Source organism: Triticum urartu, chromosome 7 (genome assembly GCF_003073215.2).
Source record: "Triticum urartu cultivar G1812 chromosome 7, Tu2.1, whole genome shotgun sequence".
Lineage (NCBI taxonomy): Eukaryota > Viridiplantae > Streptophyta > Magnoliopsida > Poales > Poaceae > Triticum > Triticum urartu.
In genome coordinates, this window is record NC_053028.1 from 121,433,120 (window position 1) to 121,452,807 (window position 19,688).

General features: G+C 44.8%; 2 protein-coding genes across 4 annotated transcripts; both read left to right on the forward strand.

Moving 5' to 3' along the window:
- Nucleotides 1–603: 603 nt before the first annotated feature.
- LOC125521496 (omega-amidase, chloroplastic) lies at nucleotides 604–2,948 on the forward strand. Its single transcript, XM_048686549.1, has 9 exons — nucleotides 604–867; nucleotides 992–1,210; nucleotides 1,297–1,390; nucleotides 1,652–1,726; nucleotides 1,796–1,874; nucleotides 2,002–2,017; nucleotides 2,104–2,190; nucleotides 2,312–2,394; nucleotides 2,482–2,948. The coding sequence occupies exons 1-9, from the start codon at nucleotides 733–735 to the stop codon at nucleotides 2,558–2,560; spliced, it is 867 nt and encodes a 288-aa protein (XP_048542506.1). The 5' UTR covers nucleotides 604–732; the 3' UTR covers nucleotides 2,561–2,948.
- Nucleotides 2,949–5,949: 3,001 nt separating this feature from the next.
- On the forward strand, nucleotides 5,950–14,244 carry LOC125519083. Of its 3 annotated transcripts, none has more exons than XM_048683970.1 (11): nucleotides 5,950–6,483; nucleotides 7,369–7,412; nucleotides 8,019–8,145; nucleotides 8,785–8,890; nucleotides 9,297–9,823; nucleotides 10,526–10,895; nucleotides 11,227–11,491; nucleotides 11,675–11,779; nucleotides 11,881–11,982; nucleotides 13,155–13,607; nucleotides 13,755–14,244. In XM_048683970.1, exons 1-11 carry the CDS (start codon nucleotides 5,973–5,975, stop codon nucleotides 14,094–14,096), a joined length of 2,952 nt encoding a protein of 983 aa, XP_048539927.1. In that variant the 5' UTR covers nucleotides 5,950–5,972; the 3' UTR covers nucleotides 14,097–14,244. The 3 variants fall into 3 exon arrangements, with proteins under 3 accessions (XP_048539927.1, XP_048539928.1, XP_048539929.1); XM_048683971.1 differs by having other exon boundaries at nucleotides 11,884–11,982; XM_048683972.1 differs by having other exon boundaries at nucleotides 8,019–8,133.
- Nucleotides 14,245–19,688: the final 5,444 nt, after the last annotated feature.

The following is a 19,688-nucleotide window of genomic DNA, read 5'->3' on the forward strand; positions in this document are numbered from 1 at the left end:
TTTTGGACCAGATGCATCTCGTGATGTATATTTGCATCGCGAGGTGTTGCATTTTACATCACGAGGAGGTCGTGGTCTAATTTTCTTTTTGCATATGGACCGTCTGTTGGAGCAGCGTTATTTGACCGTCTATTGAAGATGCTCTAAGGATATGTGTATGTTACTAGTGCATGTTACTTTTCATTGTGGCTAGTCTAAAAAAACGTGTAAAAACAAACAGCTAGTGTTGCCCATAGGCATAGGGGACCACTCGCGTGACAAGCCAGACAGACCTCACGGCTCTGTGCGCCGCGGTATATATGTATTACACTCGGCTGATCAGACGGCGCAGTGCTCGGCCGATCCGACGGTGTAGCGCGCGGCGGATGCGAGCGCTAAAATCAGTCGGCTGAATCGAAGGCTTCTCCACTCGCAGCATCGGGTCTTCAATCTCGCCACGCCCACTCCCCTCCTCTCTCTAGGCCAAGGCCAACCAACAGGGTACACTTCATCTTGCGGGTGTGCGTTCATAGAGGTGAATGTATGCGCGTGTATATGAGCGTTTGTGTCTGTAATGATGCTAAAAAAAAATCCACCAACCAGCTTCTCACCGTTCCATTCCAACTTCTCATTCCCACTTCACTCCAGCAATCTTGCGCACTCTTCTGAAAAACTTCACTCCTGGTTGCTCTGTATCGATTCACCGTCTCCTTGTTCCAGGGCGCAGCGCTTGCTCGTTTCAGCTCTGTTGCCATGCCACAGGCAGCACCGTACAAGATCGCGCTGTGCCAGCTGCCGGTCACCGCGGACAAGCACGGCAACATCGCCCGCGCGCGCGCCCGCATCGACGCCGCCGCGGCCACCGGCGCCAAGCTCGTCGTCCTGCCGGCAAGTCCCCCCCTCCTCCTCCTCTGTTACTTACTGGCCACGGAACTGAGATTCACCTCAAAGCAGACATGAATTGACGGAAGCTCACGAGGCTCGCTTCTCTGACGACGTTGTTCTGCTCCAGGAAATATGGAACTGCCCCTACGCGATGGAGACCATGCGGAGCTACGCCGAGGACATCGACGGCGGTCGGTCGCCGTCGGTCTCGATGCTGTCGGAGGTGGCCGCTGCCAGGAAGATCACCATCGTCGGCGGATCCGTGCCCGAGATGGCTTCGGGGCAGCTGTTCAACACCTGCTGCGTGGTCGGGCCTGACGGGGAGATCAAGGCCAAGCACAGGAAGGTAAAAGGACCGGGCTTATGCCGTCTTCTGCATCAAACTTTTGACATGTCACTTGCAGTGACTAACTTCTAGGAAAAAAATTCCAGCTGCATCTGTTTGGAATTGACATCCCCGGAGACATCACTTTCAGGGAATCCGATACCTTCACTGCTGGGCAAGAACCCACTGTAGTTGACACAGGTGTGCACAACTTTTGTACTGAAAATTCTGGATCAAATTGACTGACTATTTTGGCTTGAAAACAAGTACCAGCTGCATCGAGCTTGTCAGTGGAATGCACTGGAGCCTCATATTTCAGTGTTTATATGATGTTCCCTGAAATTCTACTAGTACAGTTTTACCCATCCATCGTTGGCACATTTACTGAAGTTTATGCGCAGATTAATTTTCTCTTCTCATCTATTTGCATGATCATAACAAATCGTTGTAGTCTTATTACAGACGTTGGACGGATTGGTATTGGGATTTGTCATGATATCCGCTTCCCAGAACTGGCAATGCTGTATCGATCAAGAGGTATGCAATACAAATTCAGTTCTAGAATGTCTGTTGCAGTACAAATTCAGTCTCTTCTCAAACGTGCAGGTGCACACTTGATATGCTATCCTTCTGCATTCAACATGAGCACCGGGCAGCTCCTCTGGGACCTTATGCAAAAGTCCAGGTTCCATTATATCACTCTTCTGTCTTCTCCAACTGTTCTATCACTTTTTTCTCGTCAGTTCTTTGTTCAGTTAGTTAGCTAATTCTCCCCTTTTTACCCCATGCATCCGCTCACTTCGCTCGTTCAGGGCTGTTGACAATCAGGTGACAATCAATTCATTACTACTGCTAACTGTGACCTGCAGTTGTTCCTCACTGTACTGAAATTCGTGTATCTGTCTTGGCTTCAGTTGTTCGTGGCGACCTGCTCACCTGCGCGAGACCCCAACTCGCAGTCGGACTTCGTGGCCTGGGGCAACTCAAGCCTCATCGGACCAGTAAGACTACGCACGCATCACTGAAGCAGAGTTCTGCTGACTGCTCCATTGTGATAATTTGGACTCCAACCAAGGGTTGAAGCTAACCATGTTGGCATCCACTTTTTTTTTGTCCTACTAGTTTGGCGAGGTTCTTGCGGCGGCAGGGCACGAGGACGCGACCGTCATCGGCGAGATCGACCTGTCTTTGATTGAAGCTGTGAGGTACACAATTATATCTTTTTGTAGTGGAATTTGTGCTTGGGTTTGTGTTCTGTTCGGGCTCAGGCGTCAGAGGGAAAATCTTTGCAGGGAGAGCCTCCCTTTGGAAACGCAGGGTAGAGGGGATCTGTGCAGGCTGGTCGATGTCCAGAGGGAGTGTTCGAGCTAGCTGCGTTGCTCGAGAAGATGGAAATGCAGGGCAGAGAGCTGAAGAAGGCCACGTCTGCATGTGTTGTTCACATGCTGGGTTCAGTAACAGAGGACGGGGTTTGCAAAACTGTGTAGTAGTGGCATGCAAAGATTCGGGATGCCATATACGATATGTACCGATACTGCATGTGTGTGGCACTTATCACTTGTCAGGGCCAGAGACAGTGTGGTACGAACACATGGGAACTCCAAAATGTTTATGATGGCAAGTTTAGTGACACGAGGTGAACTTCTTTCAAATGGCAAGTTTCAGTTTTTTTGTTTGTTTTTCTTTTTGAATGGCAATTTTAGTTGTAAGAAACGTTGGAGTCGGAGTGCTTCGTGTCACATATGTGACACTTATCATTTGTGTTTGTTTTCTTATCACAGTAAACTAGATGTGGATTACCTCCGGATGTTTCCTCGCAGAGAGAAAGACATGTGTATTTGAGTAGTCCGGATTCTGTTAATATCCGGTTAGGGCATCTTCAGTGGCAATCCGCAAATTTTCCGCATCCGTCCACAGACAAGGGGGAACCAGTCTGCGGACACGGATGCGAGATGACGACATCCAACGCTAACCATATACATCTGGTCCTTCTAAAAAAAATTCAAGTAAGCATGATCAAATAGTCACACATAAGGGTACAGATGTTCAAATAGCCGCATGCACAACTAGTTCAAATTTTTAAGAGTTTAAATATTACATCCCAACATTATTGTCCCTTTTGATCGCCCACTGATGCTTAATCGGATCTTCCTTGAGCTGCTCATGAGTTGGTTGATGCCGAATTTGTTTATGCATTTGAATAAACTCTTTAAATATTTTCGGATTCTGGTCCGGAAGTTGGATAAGATCATCCATGTTCTCAAATTCCATAGTTGCGGTAGCATTGTCACCCTCATCCTCGACGATCATGTTGTGCATTATCACACAACATGTCATCACCTCCAGCAAGGTTTTCTGATCCCATTGTTTAGCAGGTTGATGAACAACTGCAAAACAGGCATACAAAACTCCAAATGCCCTCTCGACATCCTTTCTAACCGCTTCTTGTCTTTGGGCAAAGTAAGCCTTTTTTCTGGCCAATTGGGTTTGAGATGGTGCTGACAAAGGTAGCCCATGGAGGATAGATACCGTCAACCAGATAGTAGCCCATGTTGTACTCATACCATTGACAGTATAGTGGCAAGGAGAAGATTTTTCCTTCAGTCACTCCCGCAAACAACGGTGATAGCTGCATCACATTGATGCCGAAGAAAGCGTGCCAAATCCAAGATCCTGTGATGCAATTGTTTCAAGAATGATGATTGACTTCTTAACATGATCCTGATATTGCCCTTGTAAATCCTTCGAACAGTTATTCCATCTCCATTGCACACAATCAAGAGATCCAAGCAAACATGTCCACCATTTTGCTTATGAGATTGCCAAGAGCCTCTCTATGTCTGCCACAGTTGGTTCGCTCAGGTACTGAGGTCCGAACACCTCGACCACGACAGTTGCAAATCTGACCATGGCATCTCTGCATGTGCTCTCAGACATCCGTAGGTACTCGTCCCACGAATCAGTGTCGTCCGATATGCAAGCATCCGGAGTGCAGCCGTGCACTTATGGTAACCAAAGAAGCCAATCATTCCCATGGCGTCCTTCTTCAGGATCAAGTAGGCATCGTAGGACCGGACACCATGGCACAAACGATCGAAGACAGCCTCACGCATCCGAAAACGCCGGTGAAAATGGTCAGCGAACAGTGCATAGTGGGCAAAGTAGACAACCATTAGTGTCAAATGGTCGCACGCCCTGTTGCAATTGAGCACTCGATGATCCTTGATTGAGCCTTTGAAACTGAGAGCATTCTCCTCCACACACTCTACGTCTTCAAGGGCTGCCTGCATCATCGCGTCTCATCGGAGTACTCCTCATCCGACAAGCCATCGAACGACTCAACACACTGCTCGTATATGTAGTCCAAATCGGAATCTATTGCTAGAAAGAAGAAGGGATAACTGTTTTTAGCTTCGACGATTCATCAAACAGTTGCCGACATGGTGAGAATAGTTGCCAGCGATTCATCGACAGTTGTCGGGCATGGTGAGAATACCAGTAGCAGATGGTACCTGGCGAGGCGGTCGGAGGACAGGAGTTGAATGGAGATGGAGGAGAAGCGGGGGTGGAACCCTGCTAGAGCGTTGGAGGTGCCGGAGACGTAGAGTTTCGGCAGGGGTGTGGCGTGGTGGCCAGGGTGGTGAAGCAGCGGCGAAAATGAGGAGTTTGGAGTCGCGGGGTCCGGGGAGGGTTTTTGGGGGCCCGAGGGTGTCAGATTCCTATGTTTCGCGTGTCCGGACTCTCGCAAAGCTCCTCCACTTTTTTCTTCGGTTTGTGGGAGAAATTGCGTCCGGACTACCCTGCGGGTCGATACAGTCCCGCGTTGGATGACTTTCGTGGTCTGGACATCGCACTCCCGACGTATGCGGGTGATTTGCGGGTCCACTTTGAAGACGCCCTTACTAGGAGGTATTTCCTTTCTGAGACTTTGATATTTGTTGTATGGATTGTGTGTATCTTGGTAGGTCTGAACTCGTTGTATTTTTATCGCTTCGGTGCGGTATTCTTTAGTCAATAAAAAACGTATTTATCAAAAACATAGTAGATGAATATAATAGACGGCGAACGGGAGAGAAATAGAATGAATCGTCGAGCAAATTTGGAGTAGCCGGAAAATAAAATAAACCGTGAAAGAAAAATGTGTTGCGTCATCCTCAAGGGGCGGCACGTGGGTGAAAACCCTAGCCATCGTGCCCCTATCCACCTCCTCATCCTCTGTTCTCCTTGCCACCGCCGGAGAAAGCCGGCGAGCAAAGCTCGTCTGACCGAAGGTGGCGCCGGGGCCTCGCCTTCTGTTGTGACGAGGGGATGGCTCTGGTTAGCATGGTCGATCCAGGCGGCTCGGGTTCATCGTCTAAAGCGGCTCGGTAGACGATGCGCCTCCAATGTCCGTGCTTGCTGGCTCTCACAGCCTATTTGGCAAACTAACGGAAGGGGAATGGGAGTTTAACTCTAATTCCCTTTTCCCATCTTAATTATCAGCCCTCCCTTAGGTAATAGATGTATGGCACTTCTACACATGAATTCCTCTTCCACTCCCCTGTTGAATTTCCATTCCACCTAAACAAACGAAGGAATAAAACTCTCTATGCCTCGAACTCCCATTCCCTCTCTCCAGTTCCACCGAACCAAACAGGCTGTCGGGGCGTTCGCTGCGTTTGCCAGATACCATCACCGTAGAACTATTTCAAAATTTAGCCATGTGTCAGGCTAGTTTGAAATTTTGCCTTTTCATTCACGCGTAGGGGCGGAGTAGACAGTAGACACTGTACGTCATCGGTCCATGCGCCCGCCCGCCGGTCGCCGCCACCGCCGTAAAACTCGTGCGCGGAGCCCACCCCTCGCGCAGACCCCCAACGCCTTTTGTTTCCTCCCATTCCATTTTTTTATATTCGGCAAATATATCGCGTTCGCCAGCCCAGCCGGCCCCCAACCACCCCCCACCCCCACCCCCGCCCCGACCAAAACCCAGACCCAAACCCAGGGCTGCGCGTCGTTTGATGCGATTCCGGCGGCGATCCAAGGCACCACCCCCAGCGCCCCCGGCGTAGCGTTCGGCGATCCACCCCCTCCCCCTCCCCCGGCGGGCATGGCAGGCGGCGTCGGCGGCGGCGTCGGCGGGCCCCGCGCCTCCTCCGACAGCAAGGCGGCGCGCGCGCCCAACCCGGCGATCGACTCCACCATCAAGTCCATCAAGGAGGTCGTCGGCGGCCACTCCGAGGACGACATCTACGACGCCCTCCGCGAGTCCAACATGGACCCCAACGAGACGGCGCAGAGGCTCCTCAACCAAGGTCCGCCCCCCCTCCCCCCCTCTCCGATCTGCGCGTCTCGATCTCGCCCCCCGCGCTGGGGGCTCGGGTTTGGGGCGTCCGTGCGCTCGCACCGCATTGGGTAGGTCCCGCCGCTGCTAGGTTTGTCTGCGGGGCGCGGGGGATTGGGATTCGCCGGCTAGGGTTTTGGAGCTCGTTCGATCTGTCGCGGTTTCAGTGCTGCCGCCCGTGACTTCACGTCTGTTCAGCTGGCTTGTTTGAGTTTCCTAGGTGTATATCGGCGGGGTTGTGTGGACTTGTTTACCCGATTGGAGCAGTGACGAGAGATTTGTGCTTCCTGGTGACTTTGGTAAATCAACCAGTTAATCTTTTAGATGTACAACTGAAACGAGGATAAGTTAACTGAAACGAGTATAAGATGTTCTAACTTTTTTGTGAATAAGATGTATAGAGACACGTTCTAGTGTGTTTGTTCACTCATTTCTGTCCGTTTGTAGTCCATATTGAAGTATCCAAAACATCTTATATTTGTGAATGAGGGGAGTATGTAATTTTATGATACGTGATCCCAAAACAAGGCTAATGGTAGCACCTAGTGATGTCTGTTGGCTTGTTTGCTTGATAGTAATAGTAGTAGACATGTCTGTAAGCCAGCAACCATAGTAAATTGCCAGCTACTAGTTGGCTTTTCCTTGAATCCGATATATTTGTAAGCCAACAACCATAGTAAATTGCATATCTTGGTGCACGTACCTGGTTATTATTTTTTAGGTACATTTAAGTAACGGGGCTATTACTGACGTGTCATCTACTTATATACTTATAGTCGATTTATATACATGTCATGTTACTTTATGGAACCTATTCTATTTGTGGTAGTTACTCTTCTAATATTTGGACTTGCAGATCCATTTCATGAAGTGAAACGGAAAAGGGACAAGAAAAGAGAGGTATATTTTGCCTTATTTGTAACATTTGAATCTGATGTTTATGGTTTCTACGCCTTAATATGTTTACACCTAAATTCGCCAATTAAGTGAAAGGCTAATGCTCCACATGAGGGGTTAAGTTCGCCAATGTAGTGTAATTGCCTAAGGTGCCAACAAAAATAGAAGCTGCGTTGTGAGACTCTCGGGCTCTAGGCCGAAGCATAAGAGGAGAAACATTAAGGGCCTGTCCATAGTTCCATACGTATATGACTCGTAGCTGTTGCTGTTGCCCTGCTTCTCTTTTCCCTTCTTGAAGCTTTGTGTCTGATGGTTGAAACTTGAAAAACCTATGGAGTACTTCATTAACATCATGCATTCTTTAGGCCTATATCTTTGCCCTTTGAATCATTCTTCTATTTTTGTAGCCTTAACACTTAAAATTTTGGGTCGCTACTTGATAGCCTATCTTTGTTCTTTTGACCACACGTAAACATTGACCGCTACTTTAGAATTTTTGTTGCATTCTGCTTTATCCAATGTTTTTTGGGAACTCATTGTTTATGTTTAAAATACATGCATTACTACAGATATTTTTCTTTTGCTGAAGCATCTTTGTTGATTTTTCAGAGTGTTGGTCAGAAGAACCTTGCTGAGACCACAGCACAAGGTGAGCACGGCACTCAACGGACAAAGCCACACACTCAAAGGGTTGAGATCGATCAAAGAAGAGCACACAATCATGGTCAGACATATGGTACCATAGTTGAACCTCATCATTTATATGTTTCTTCATAACATGCGTAAATAAGAGATGTGTTTAATTTACTGCGGACAAATTTTTCCAATCCTTTTTCCGGTGTAAAAGGGAAACTGCTCTTGCATAGTTGTTCCCGAATTGGGATTTTGTTACTTTACTGCATCTTTCTGTCACCGCAAGTGACATTTGCACTCTCAAGATTGCTCTCTGCTGTCTCCTTGTGTACCGATGGAGTTATATTGACTGCTGTAGTACTTATCTGAGTTTTCTTCTGGGTGTACCTTGCATTTCAGTCATTTGGTACTTGTACAATCTTTGTTTAGTTTGATAATGGTGTCATAACAAAATCCATAATTTTTTTATTGAACTCTATTTTTTTCCGCAACCCTTCTTTTGAGGCCCCATTTGGTTCATTTGAAAGTATTGTATTTTTCTGATTGCTGCGAAGGCTTCTATTGCATTTATTTCCTATCTTCAACATTAGAAATACCATTATCATTGAATGGACACCAAATTTCATATATATATATTATATATATATTCCGGTTCATTTATACTTGTGGTATTTTAGTTGGTATGATGCATTTGTTCTATACACTAGGTTTTCCATAATTGGTGACACATGGCTCGATGCAGGACCAAGTCGAGAATTTCGGGTAGTGAGGGATAATAGACACGGTGCGGTGGAAAATGGAGCAGAGCAACACAAAGTTTCAACATATATGCAAGCGTCTGATAGGAGGTATAATTGTTTTATATTTCTTTTGAAATCACTCTTATTTCCAGTATTACAATAGCATATATCGGTGCTTGGAGACATGAGCACAGACCAGTCTCTCCGTGGGCATTTCTGCGTGTCTACATTATGGTTTTCAGCATTCATACCACAGCAAACTCATATATTCATTAGTGCACTGTACTAATTTTTCACCAGTTGCTGCCAAGTCTTTATATCTTCACACTTGTATGTTTATGTTATGAATACTGCAGTTGTTTTTTCGAAGTTTTTTTCTTTTGTTATTTGTGTGTACATCAATTAATGTACCATTAATTTACTTAGAGACTGAACCGAAACACAGTTAGCTATTTTTCATGCTTGATTCTTACAAGTAAACTACTACTTTGCTTACTGGAATTTCTCTCTCTAGTGGAGTTGTAGTTCAATCTGATCAAAATCGCCCTCCACCTACAACCTCGGAAGGTCAGATCATGCATCAAAGTGCAAAGAGTAGCTACAACTCTGACATGCATCAGATGAAGAGGGATGCTCAGGGTACTGCTCAGAGGCATGCAAGGCCATATCTGAAGAATTCTCAGAATGAACACCAGTATCCTAATTCTGATCTACATCATGCTTCATCCAATTACAAAGCGGCTGGAGGATTTGTCCGAGCAAATCGACGTGAAGCTGGAGTGGCTAATGCTCCGAGGCAGTATTCTGGTCGTCCAGGTTCACAGTTTCATGGACCAAATGATTCTTATCATGCAAATATTCAAAGGGGGAATTTTGCCTCAGCTGGGCCTTCTGTTCGCCGCCCGTCATTTATGCCTAGAAACACTCAACCCAATCATAGACCTGCAGTAGACACAGTAACTCGTGGCAGATCTGTTGGTAGACCTTTTGGTAACCAAAACCACAGCAGGTATCACCAGGGTCCTGCTAGCAACCAAAAAGGTAATATTCTTGGTGACATAATGTTGTACATTTGGTTGGCAATCTCATGTCTGAAATTTTGTGCTCTGTTGTTTTCTGAATGGCGTAATATAGAACAAGTTTTATTCTTTTAAGAATGATGGCGTTTACATGTTAGAGATAAAAGCATTTCTTCTTTTATGCTTTGCTCTCCATCATAGGAGCTTCTTTCTCTTGCTCTATGAGTCTAGCACTGAGATGTGCTGGTTAGGAGAGAAAACACATTAACAAAGTAACTCAGATAAACTTAACACGGTTAGGGTCATCATCTTGTTTGCTTCCTTAGCAAGTCAGAAACAGCATTTGTAAGGAATGGAGTGTACTTTTCTCTTTTCACCAACAAGTTATGTTTATAAGCTCAATAACCAGTAAAAATTAAAATTTGTGCAAATTTACGCGAATAAATAGTACTCCCTCCGTAAACTAATATAAGAGCGTTTAGATCACTACTTTAGTTATCTAAACGCTCTTATCTTAGTTTACAGAGGGAGTAAAAGTTTGTGGTGTACCTCATATCTAGGCTTTACTTTGGAATCACTAGTTCTCTTATCTGTATTTTTTTAAGGAAGCTATGTGGTATTTTTCTTTATTTGTCTTTTTGTCACAAATGTTCTTTAGGTTTACAAGCTTAAAAATGAAATGCTAAGGTATGCTTTACTCCTTTTGTTTTCTTTCTTTCTGCAGTCATACAACCAGCTAAGGAATGGAAGCCAAAATCGACAAATAAGTCTTGCACCAACGACGCTGATAACAGTGGGACAAATGCAACATCTCCTTTAGATAGCAAAGCTGAAAATGCTAATGTGCTGGATGTGAACAGCTCGTGTGACAAAAGTTCTCATGCTAACGTGCATGAGATGGAGCATGTGATTATCCCAGAGCATCTCCGTGTGCCAGAGTATGAGCAGACAAGATTAAGATTCGGCAGTTTCACTCCTGGGTTTGATTCGCCTGAGCATGAGCAGACAAGAATAAGATTCGGCAGTTTCTCTCCTGGGTTTGATTCAGACCAATTACCGACTTCAGCTTCTCCAGAACCGGAACAACCAGAACAGTTAGGTGAACCTTTGCCAATTATAAGAATTGATGATACTTGACAATATGAATGAAATTTTACTTACAAATAATTACCGTCTATGTGTCCCCTGAAAAGCACTTGATTATTGAATTTTCATTAAAAAGTAATAGCGTAGTGGTAGGAAGCCTATATAGCTGATAGAGCCAGCTTCTTCTGATAGACCTAATAAATTTAGGGCTTCATATTCTTAGATGATCTCACCTCAGGATGGTTTTGTAACTTTTTGCACGGTAATGATAGTAATGCTCTAGTTCTTTTGGAATTGATAATTGTAGGCTGATTCCGATTATGCTTCTTGTGTGTGTAGTGTACAAGAACATGTTCAACTGGTTGTCCAAGAGGATGAGTTTGATACTGAACATGACGAAGTGGATGAGCAAGTTGGATCACAACTCACTACTATATCCACATCGGCGGCAGAGAGTTCTTTACAACCATCTGAGGATAGTGAACAGATGAATGGTCAAGAAGTTGAGGATGATGACGGACTGGGCTTAGTTCAGAGTGATACTCCACTTGGTGCAGCAGATGACCATAATATTCAAAGCACCTCTGGTTTGACTGCCTTTTCTGTAAGTCAATTGTGAAGTGTCCTTTGTTTTCTGAGATGATTTTTGGTTCACTGATGCTGAGATGATTGAACTTACTTTTCATCTGCCATTTGTTTTCTGAGGTTATTTATTAGACAGGAAATTTTGCTGCATTATTAAGACAAGTCGTTGAATTAAAATGATAATTGTGTCATTTTTTTCCAGGCATATGGTCATGAGGATCCTAATATGCATCCCAATAATGAGGCACAGTTATACGGGCTGGTTGAGCCTAATGTGCACCAACAAGTGTTGGCTTCATCTTCTCAGGTAGATGTTCCATTGAAGTTTATCTTGGGTCTCCCGTGTGGATAAAATATGAAACAAATGCCATACCTACTATATACTGACACCCCCTCCCTCTCTGTAAGCAGGGGTATACTTCGGTGAATCCAGGAGCAGATAATGCTGTGCAAGTATTCAGAATGCCAGAACCCAGTGTTCATTCACAAGTTCTCCCTTCTGCATCTGAGGTAGAGACTCACCTTGCTATCAATTGGGGTTAACTAACTGAGATTTTCCAACGTACCTTTTACTGCACTAGCTTTCAAGGACCATTACTTGTTATATCCAAGGCTGGGTGCAGGCTCCAGCAGAGGGAACCTAGCAGTTCGACTCCTATTTCTCCCCCGTGAAGTTTTGACTTACCATCGTGCTGATTAGGGCTGGGCTGGCTAAATAAATCCATATTAACAATTCCACTCTGATCTGCTCTCTCATCTAATAATCTCGGATAGTTCTTTAGACTGTAAAGCTAGACTGAGTTAACTACTTGAGCCAGCATCCTGTAGTTTGGCGTACTGTGTTAGGACCAGCACTGTCAAAGGCTCAAAAAGCTCTCACTTAGGCGCCGAGTTGCAAAAACACTCACATATGGGCTTATAAAAGCTCAAAAGGCCTAGGTGCAAAGATGAGGCCCAGCAAGGTAAAGGCGCCTCATGCTGCAGGAAGAGCGAAGTAGCACCAGCAGATCTGGAACATTGGGGGCGGGATAGCCAACCGCCTCACCCTTGTTTCTCCCTCGTGTTCTTGTTAGGTACTCCCTCCATTCACAAATATGAGATGTTTTGGATATTTCAGTATGGACTACGTACGGACTGACATGAGTGAACAAACACACTAAAACGTGCATATACATCTGATTCAGAAAAAAGTTAGAACATCTTAAATTTGTGAACGGGGAGGGAGTATGGTTTGGTGGCTGTGCTTCAGGGATGGGAAGAAAATATAACTAACCCGCTGATTTTTCTCCCCTATCATGGGCCAAGCAAGCCAAGCAACCAAGGTTCTTACATGAGCGTGTTGTTCTTCTATATTGTTGCCTACTGTTTGTCATGTGGCGGAGTTTTTCTCGCACCTTAGGGTTATGTGTGGGCTTTTGTGCCCTTTGCTTTCTACTGCCTTCATTCAGACTTATCAAAGCAAAACTCTTGTATACTTGACTTGAGATAGGAGTGAGAAGCTTAGCTTGGTTTAGTACTTAATTTTGTCCTGGGCGGACAAACAAGATTGCGAGCTTGAGATTTTGCCACCTTTACTTTTTCCTGAAATGAAATTTCTTCAACTTCACTAACCTGTGGCAAATTATGTCTTGATCGCAAGTACCATCATCTCATGGTATCTTTCATCTGTTGTGCTTTTGCAGGCCCTAAGTTCACAGCTTGCGAGCAGCAGCCCTATTGCAATGTCTACACAACAGCAACATATGTCCCAGCAACAACAAGCAGCGCAGATGTACCCTCCAATGCACGTGCAGCATTATCCGAATTTCATGCCATATCGACATCCTCTCTATTCTCCAGTTTATGTCCCACCCATGGCCATGCCAAACTATTCAGCAAATGTCCCTTATCCGGCAAATGGAAATAATTATCTTCAGATGGCCGGTGGGGGTTCACATTTAACTGCAGGCCAAGTGAAGTATGGAGTTTCACAATATAAACCAGTCCCAGCTGGTAACCCTTCTGGTTATGGAAATTACACTCATCCAGCTGGTTATACAATTAGTTCTCCTGGTGTTATTGGAGCTGGAGTTGGTGTTGACGATGTCAATAGGATGAAGTACAAGGATAACAACATTTATGCGCCAACCCCACAGGTACAAATCGTGGATGTCAAGTCTGAAATTTATATGGATTAAACTTATTTTCTGCTTGTTACAACATTCTACCTGTATTCAGGGAGTTTACTCTCAAAATTTCCGTACGGGGCCTCCTTGATTTGATAATTTTGGTATCTTTTACAGGTAGAGACATCTGATATCTGGATTCAGAATAGAGAGATCCCAACTTTGCAGTGCCCCCCATATTACAACTTATCAGGTCAAGCAACACCTGGTGCCTATATGCCAAATCCTGGGAATGCATCTTTCAGTGCTACAGCTCAATCCTCTCATGCACAATTCCCTGGCATGTACCATCCGCAGCAGCCTCCCTCAATTGTAAGTCCACATCCCATGGTGCATCAACAGGTCCCATCTGCCATTGGTCCCAATGTTGGAGTTGGTGTAGCTGCACCAGGTCCCCAAGTGGGGGCATATCAACAACAGCAGCTTGGTCATATGAATTGGAGACAGCCCAACTTTTAAAGATGGTTTCTTAATTATCTGTAATTAGGGGGGTCACAAGAGCCTTTAATGTAACAACAATTGGCTCCTTTTAACAGGAACCACCTCTGTTTTCTAGTGCAGCTCTGTCTGATCTATTTAAGGTTTAACAAGTTTTTGTTAGCTTTTCTTTTCTCCCTTGTGAAATCAGTATTCCTTGTGAACTGCTTTTCTTTGCTCCCATGTGAAATCAGTAGCCCGTGTGAACTGCTATGGTATCATGTAGATTGCGAGCTAAACATTGAGCTAGGTTCTTGCAAGAGCGCATGTGTTTGGTTGGCTCAGCGTGTTCCTGTTTGGTCTTTTCTCAATCATCAATTATGCATGTGTATTGGGCTGGGAATTTTGCAGCCTGTGCATTGTTATGGTCTGTTATTGCATGGTACTCCCTCTATAAAGAAATGTAAGAGCGTTTAGATCAGTAAGGAGGGAGTACTATATTAGCAGATCTTCTGAATCATGAATAATCAGGTGATCTGTCTTTAATTTCTTTGAGTGAAGCAATGAATTTCTAATTTCCTCGTATCCTGGACAAAACATTTTTACGTACAAATATGAAGAGTTGTACTACGGGACACAGGTTTTTCTATCTTCTAAGAACCGTTGGAGTTAAAGCTGGATTCTATGCGAGTTAAAGATGTCCTCTAGTTAGCTTGCTCTTTATTATCAAATAATTTCGAAAATACACTTGGCAAAATTTTGAAAAAGACTTTCATGTCTAGTACTGATGAACAAAAGTGACGAAGTAAAACAGTTTAACTTGCCAATTGTGTAGAAAAACAAAATGTGATTATCTAATGTTGTAAATAATGCTACTGTGTTTTATTCATTTTTTTTTTGCAGTATGGTTTATTCTAACATGTACATGTTCAATTTACGTTTTGAATTTCACTCCTCATTTTGTCCTGTATAAATATATGTATTTAGGATGTATAAGATCATCAATCTTTTTTTTTTCATCTTACTGCGTAAATGTAAGTGTACATATGTATCGACTTGCATGGATCAAAGAGGAGTGGCTTGTATGCTCGCTGTACTGTCGGCTTGTGGGCCCAAAAACTTTGATCATGTCTAAAATTCTTCCGAGTTGACAAAGTGGACCCATATAAAAGGCTTATTCATCGTCACATGTGTCCAAAAGACGAGCTGACCGGTCACAAACAAAATCGCGTTCAGTTTATATGTTTGAAGGTAGTTGAATCTATTGTAGCCGAGCCAACAAATGCATAAAGGATATGCTTTTAAATACAATATTCCAAATCAAAGTGTTACTGAATATATCTTGACTATGATTAATTTTCTTTTGAGTGATATAATGTGAGGTGTGCAAGTTTTTTTTTAATTACACATTTTTATGCGGAGTACTGACCAAACCAAGAAGAAAAATGATGCATCAATGCATAACTATTGCAAATGATAATGTTTTTACCAACTACCCCCTCCGTTCTATAATATAAAAATGATTTTCAATCTATTTAGCAGCATTCTTATATTATGGGACGAAGGGAGTACAAAGCAAACTTTTTTATACAGACTGCACATCAAATCAAGGAAAAAGTTAGATGCGCTTAATGCGGGTTGAGCTGAATAATGCTAATTCACGGCAAAGTGTAAAGTTTTGGGATGGGAGTTGATAGTTGAACCAATAATATGGAAGACATATTTGGTGGCGGAGAAAGTAGTAAACATGAAAAGCGGTAGTTCCAAGACAAACCACTTAGTCCATATTCAGGGTTTTTGATTTGGTTTGAAGATAAATATCTCTTTGTTTAGTTGCACTCAAAAGGTGACAGCTTGCATTCTAGAAACCCCGACCAACTTTATAGCTCTCAACCATGATATTTAAGAAAACTAAATAAACACACACGACAATGTGTATTTGCAATCTATTAAGAGAATTTAGTTAAGTCGGTAAATATTTACAATTTGGTATGTTCTACTTCTTCCGTCCCAAAATAATTGTCTCAACCTTACTATAACTTCATACTAAAGTTTATACAAAGTTAAGACACTTATTTTGGAACAGAGGGAGTATTTTCTAAGATCTAGCATAATTGGACGAAAAAGAGACACTTAGTATCTCAAAAATAACTAACTACGTCACGGTCGTTCTGATATATCTTTAAAATTTATCAAAATTGGCTTTTCCCAACCGATGTTAAAATTACATAATAAAATGTTATATCTTCACATTTAGTTATATTGTTAAGTACTCTCTCAATTCGAAAATACTTGTCGGAGAAATGGATGTATCTAGATGTATTTTTGTTCTATATACATTCATTTTTATCTATTTAGTTGCTAGGTATAATAGAAAAGCATATAGGTTAAGTTCGCATGTTGAAAATATAATTATAATTATAGTAACATAAAAGTAAAACAGTTTAATCTAAATAAAAGCGAGCGTTGGAGACGATTGGTTTCAACGGTCATCATTCGCTTCGCACAACATCGGATGCCGATGCACCTGCAATGAATCAACTCGTTCATTCGCCACCGTTAGTTACATCACAAGTTGCTCATAAAAAATCGAGCCCTGACTATCAAAAAACAAAAAACATTTCTGAAAAAAAGATGAATAAGGGCATATATAGGCCTGGGCGTTCGGTTAGACCGAAAAATTTGGTTCAGTACTTCGGTTTATACTGAAATTCGGTTTCATGTTTTTTCCTGACCGATCGATCTTCAGAAAAATCAATGACTAAGACTTTGGTGAACCTATAATTTTGTTCGGTCCTCGGTTATTACCGAAGGGACCCGATATTTTAGTTGGGATGAAGAATCAGGAATCAAATCTTGGCCAAGAAAATAGGGAGAGGAGAACAAGAATTAATTGATCCATCTGTATCATACAGCAGCGGGTGCATCATCGGAAGCGGGCTGCCGTCCATGAAGAAGTGTTGGCCGTGAACCCATGACCGCGTGGGAGTGATGGATGTCCTCGGCCATCACCTATCGCGAGGGAGCCATGGGCGCCGCCGGCAGCCACCACGCGGGACGCATGGGTGCACGCACGCAGCCGGCCGCTGCTGGTTTGCGCGAGGTTGGGAAACTAGAGGTGGCGACGCTGCGTGGAGTGGCCTGTAGATGAGTGAAGGAAGGCAAAGCCTCTAGCGGATCCAGGATAAGATGCGGGGACTGTGTGTGTGGATGAGGAAAACGCCCATCGTCTAGTTTTTTAGCTTGAAGTGCTTCGTTACATATTAAAGTAGATGGACTATTGGGCTTAATGAGTGGAATATTGCTTTTGCCCCCCCCCCCCCACACCCCGTGGCCCCGCGTCGTCTGCTTCGGGCAACTCGGGCGGAGACTAGGGTTTCCCGTCGCGCCGCCGCTGCCTCACCCTCCCTCCCTCGCCGCCACCTGAGAAAGCCGCCGGATCCGCTCGCGCGGCCGCTCGTGATGGTGGCGGCGAGGCCTCGGTCTCTCCTTTCCTCGAGGAGGACCTCGGATCTGGGGCGGTGACCCTTCTTGGCGAGGCGGCGGCGCCTTCGTGTGTGGGCTTTGGCCGGCGGCCTCGACCACGCGGGTGGTGAGACGTCGGCGGGTGGCGGCGGCGCGGATGTCTTCCCCTCCTCATTAGATCTGAGGTTGGCTCCTTCCCCCTGTCTCCCTCGTCCCCGCCGCTTCTCGCCAGCCTCCCTCTGAGCGCCGGTATGATGTGGGTGGGTGACCGATGGTCTGGTTTTGGGTCGCGGGGAAACCGTTGGCCGGCTTGGCCGGCCTGGCAGCAGCGACGTCCCTGACGCCGTCTCCTCCTTGGAGGTGCTGCAGAGGCCCTTCCCCTTTTCACCCATGTTTCCTTCTCCCGGGTGAAAGCCAAAAATCCGGCTTGGATTGGGTGGCGACGAAGCGCTGTGCGTCGTGTCTTCCTTGGGGCGCTGCCTGGGGAGGGTTGCGTTCAGGTGAGGGGTTCAAAGGTCAGAGCATGGGTGGCTTGGGTGGTCCGGTGACGGCGGTGTCACGAGGTTCGGCATGGCTAGGCGTCCCCGTCGGCTGCCTGGCAATGCTCCTCGGTGGCCTGTCGGTTTACTTGCTGCCTTTGCTACCTTTCTTCAGTAGCTGCACCTGGTGGTTTTCCTGCAGCTTTCAGGCGTTCTAGGTTGGGGCGACGCGGCAGTCGCGGAGTGCTCGATTGTTCAAGTGGTGATGTGCTGCGGCTGCTCTAGGTACCGAAGCTGGCACGTCCCCTACTCTAGGGTGAGCGTCTCTCAAGTCCGCCGGTACGGCGCCTTGCGAGCCATGGCGAGAGGGAAGGGTCCCTCTGCGGTGAGAGAGACGGCGGATGTGTGTTGTCTTTCTACTTGGGCGTTGGTCGGGCTCACTTACCACACTCTGTTGTAAGCAGGTCCTCATCGTGCTCGTGTGTGCCTCATCCCTAGATGGCTGTTTGGCTGTAGTCTTCGGCTAGGACTAGCTTCATGCTTTGTTTTCCTTATTTTTTTTGAGCTTGTGCGACCCATTGAGTTGTAAGCCTCCTAGAGTGTCTCCTTGCATCGTTTGGTTGTGGGAGTTTGTGTGTGTTTGTATTTTCTGACCGGTTGATGACTTTATTAATTCAAAGCAGGGCTCTTCGCGAGGCTTCATTTAAAAAAAAACTATTAGGCTTAATTAGTATGGCCTTAATACAGTACTACTATTTTGGTTAGTTCGGGAAATTTGGTCAACAACATCCAACGGGCGAATTCATCGATGTAATATCGGTTTCTCACGTTCGCTAACCCAGACAACAACCGAACCTTTGGTCCTCGGTGTTTTCGGCTTTGGCCTCAGTTTTTTTGGCTCTGGTCTTGGGTTCTTGGTTTTTCTGTCTAGCCCTGGTCATATAAGGTTGGTCGCAATGGGAAAGAATTTAGGAGTAACATCACACACTTCAATGCAATTTTGCTTATGTGGCACATATTTAATAAAGAGAGTTCTTGTGGTAACTAGCTAAGTTACCGGAACATCGCACACTCCAAAAAACAATGAGCCTATATCCTAATAAATACATCGTTGCATGACACTATATACATGTTCCTACCCACTATGAAGATAATAACATAGTCTAGAGAAATGTGTAGATTACTAGCTTATGTTCCTGCCCGTTGTGATCAATCTAAATGTACTTTGTGATACGCGGAGTAGTGATGGCGTTTGAGAGTGGGACCACTGCCTTGTCGACGCCGCTGCAGAGGAGGTGGACCGCCACAACATCGCCTTATTGTGCTCGCTTTTCTTCCTCCCAAAACCAACTCCTCGTGACGAGATAATTTAATCCCGGGTCAAATGGAGAGGTTTTAACAGGGATGCACGGGTACACTCATCTACGACGAATCTTATTTCCCGAACAGATCGCGGAATAGCCAGGTACCACGTACCCCCAGAAACGCTCGTGCAGTATATGACAGACCCATATTCTGTTTATAGTGAGCTTTTATACAATGGATATTGAGAAGGTTCTAGAATATTCTGTGAACCATTTGTTTCTTCTGTTTTTTAGTTTTTAATTATCTTTTCTATCACCTTTCTTGTGTTCTACTTTTTATTTTATGAACATTTTTATTTTTTGAACAATTTTTGAAACATGGTTTT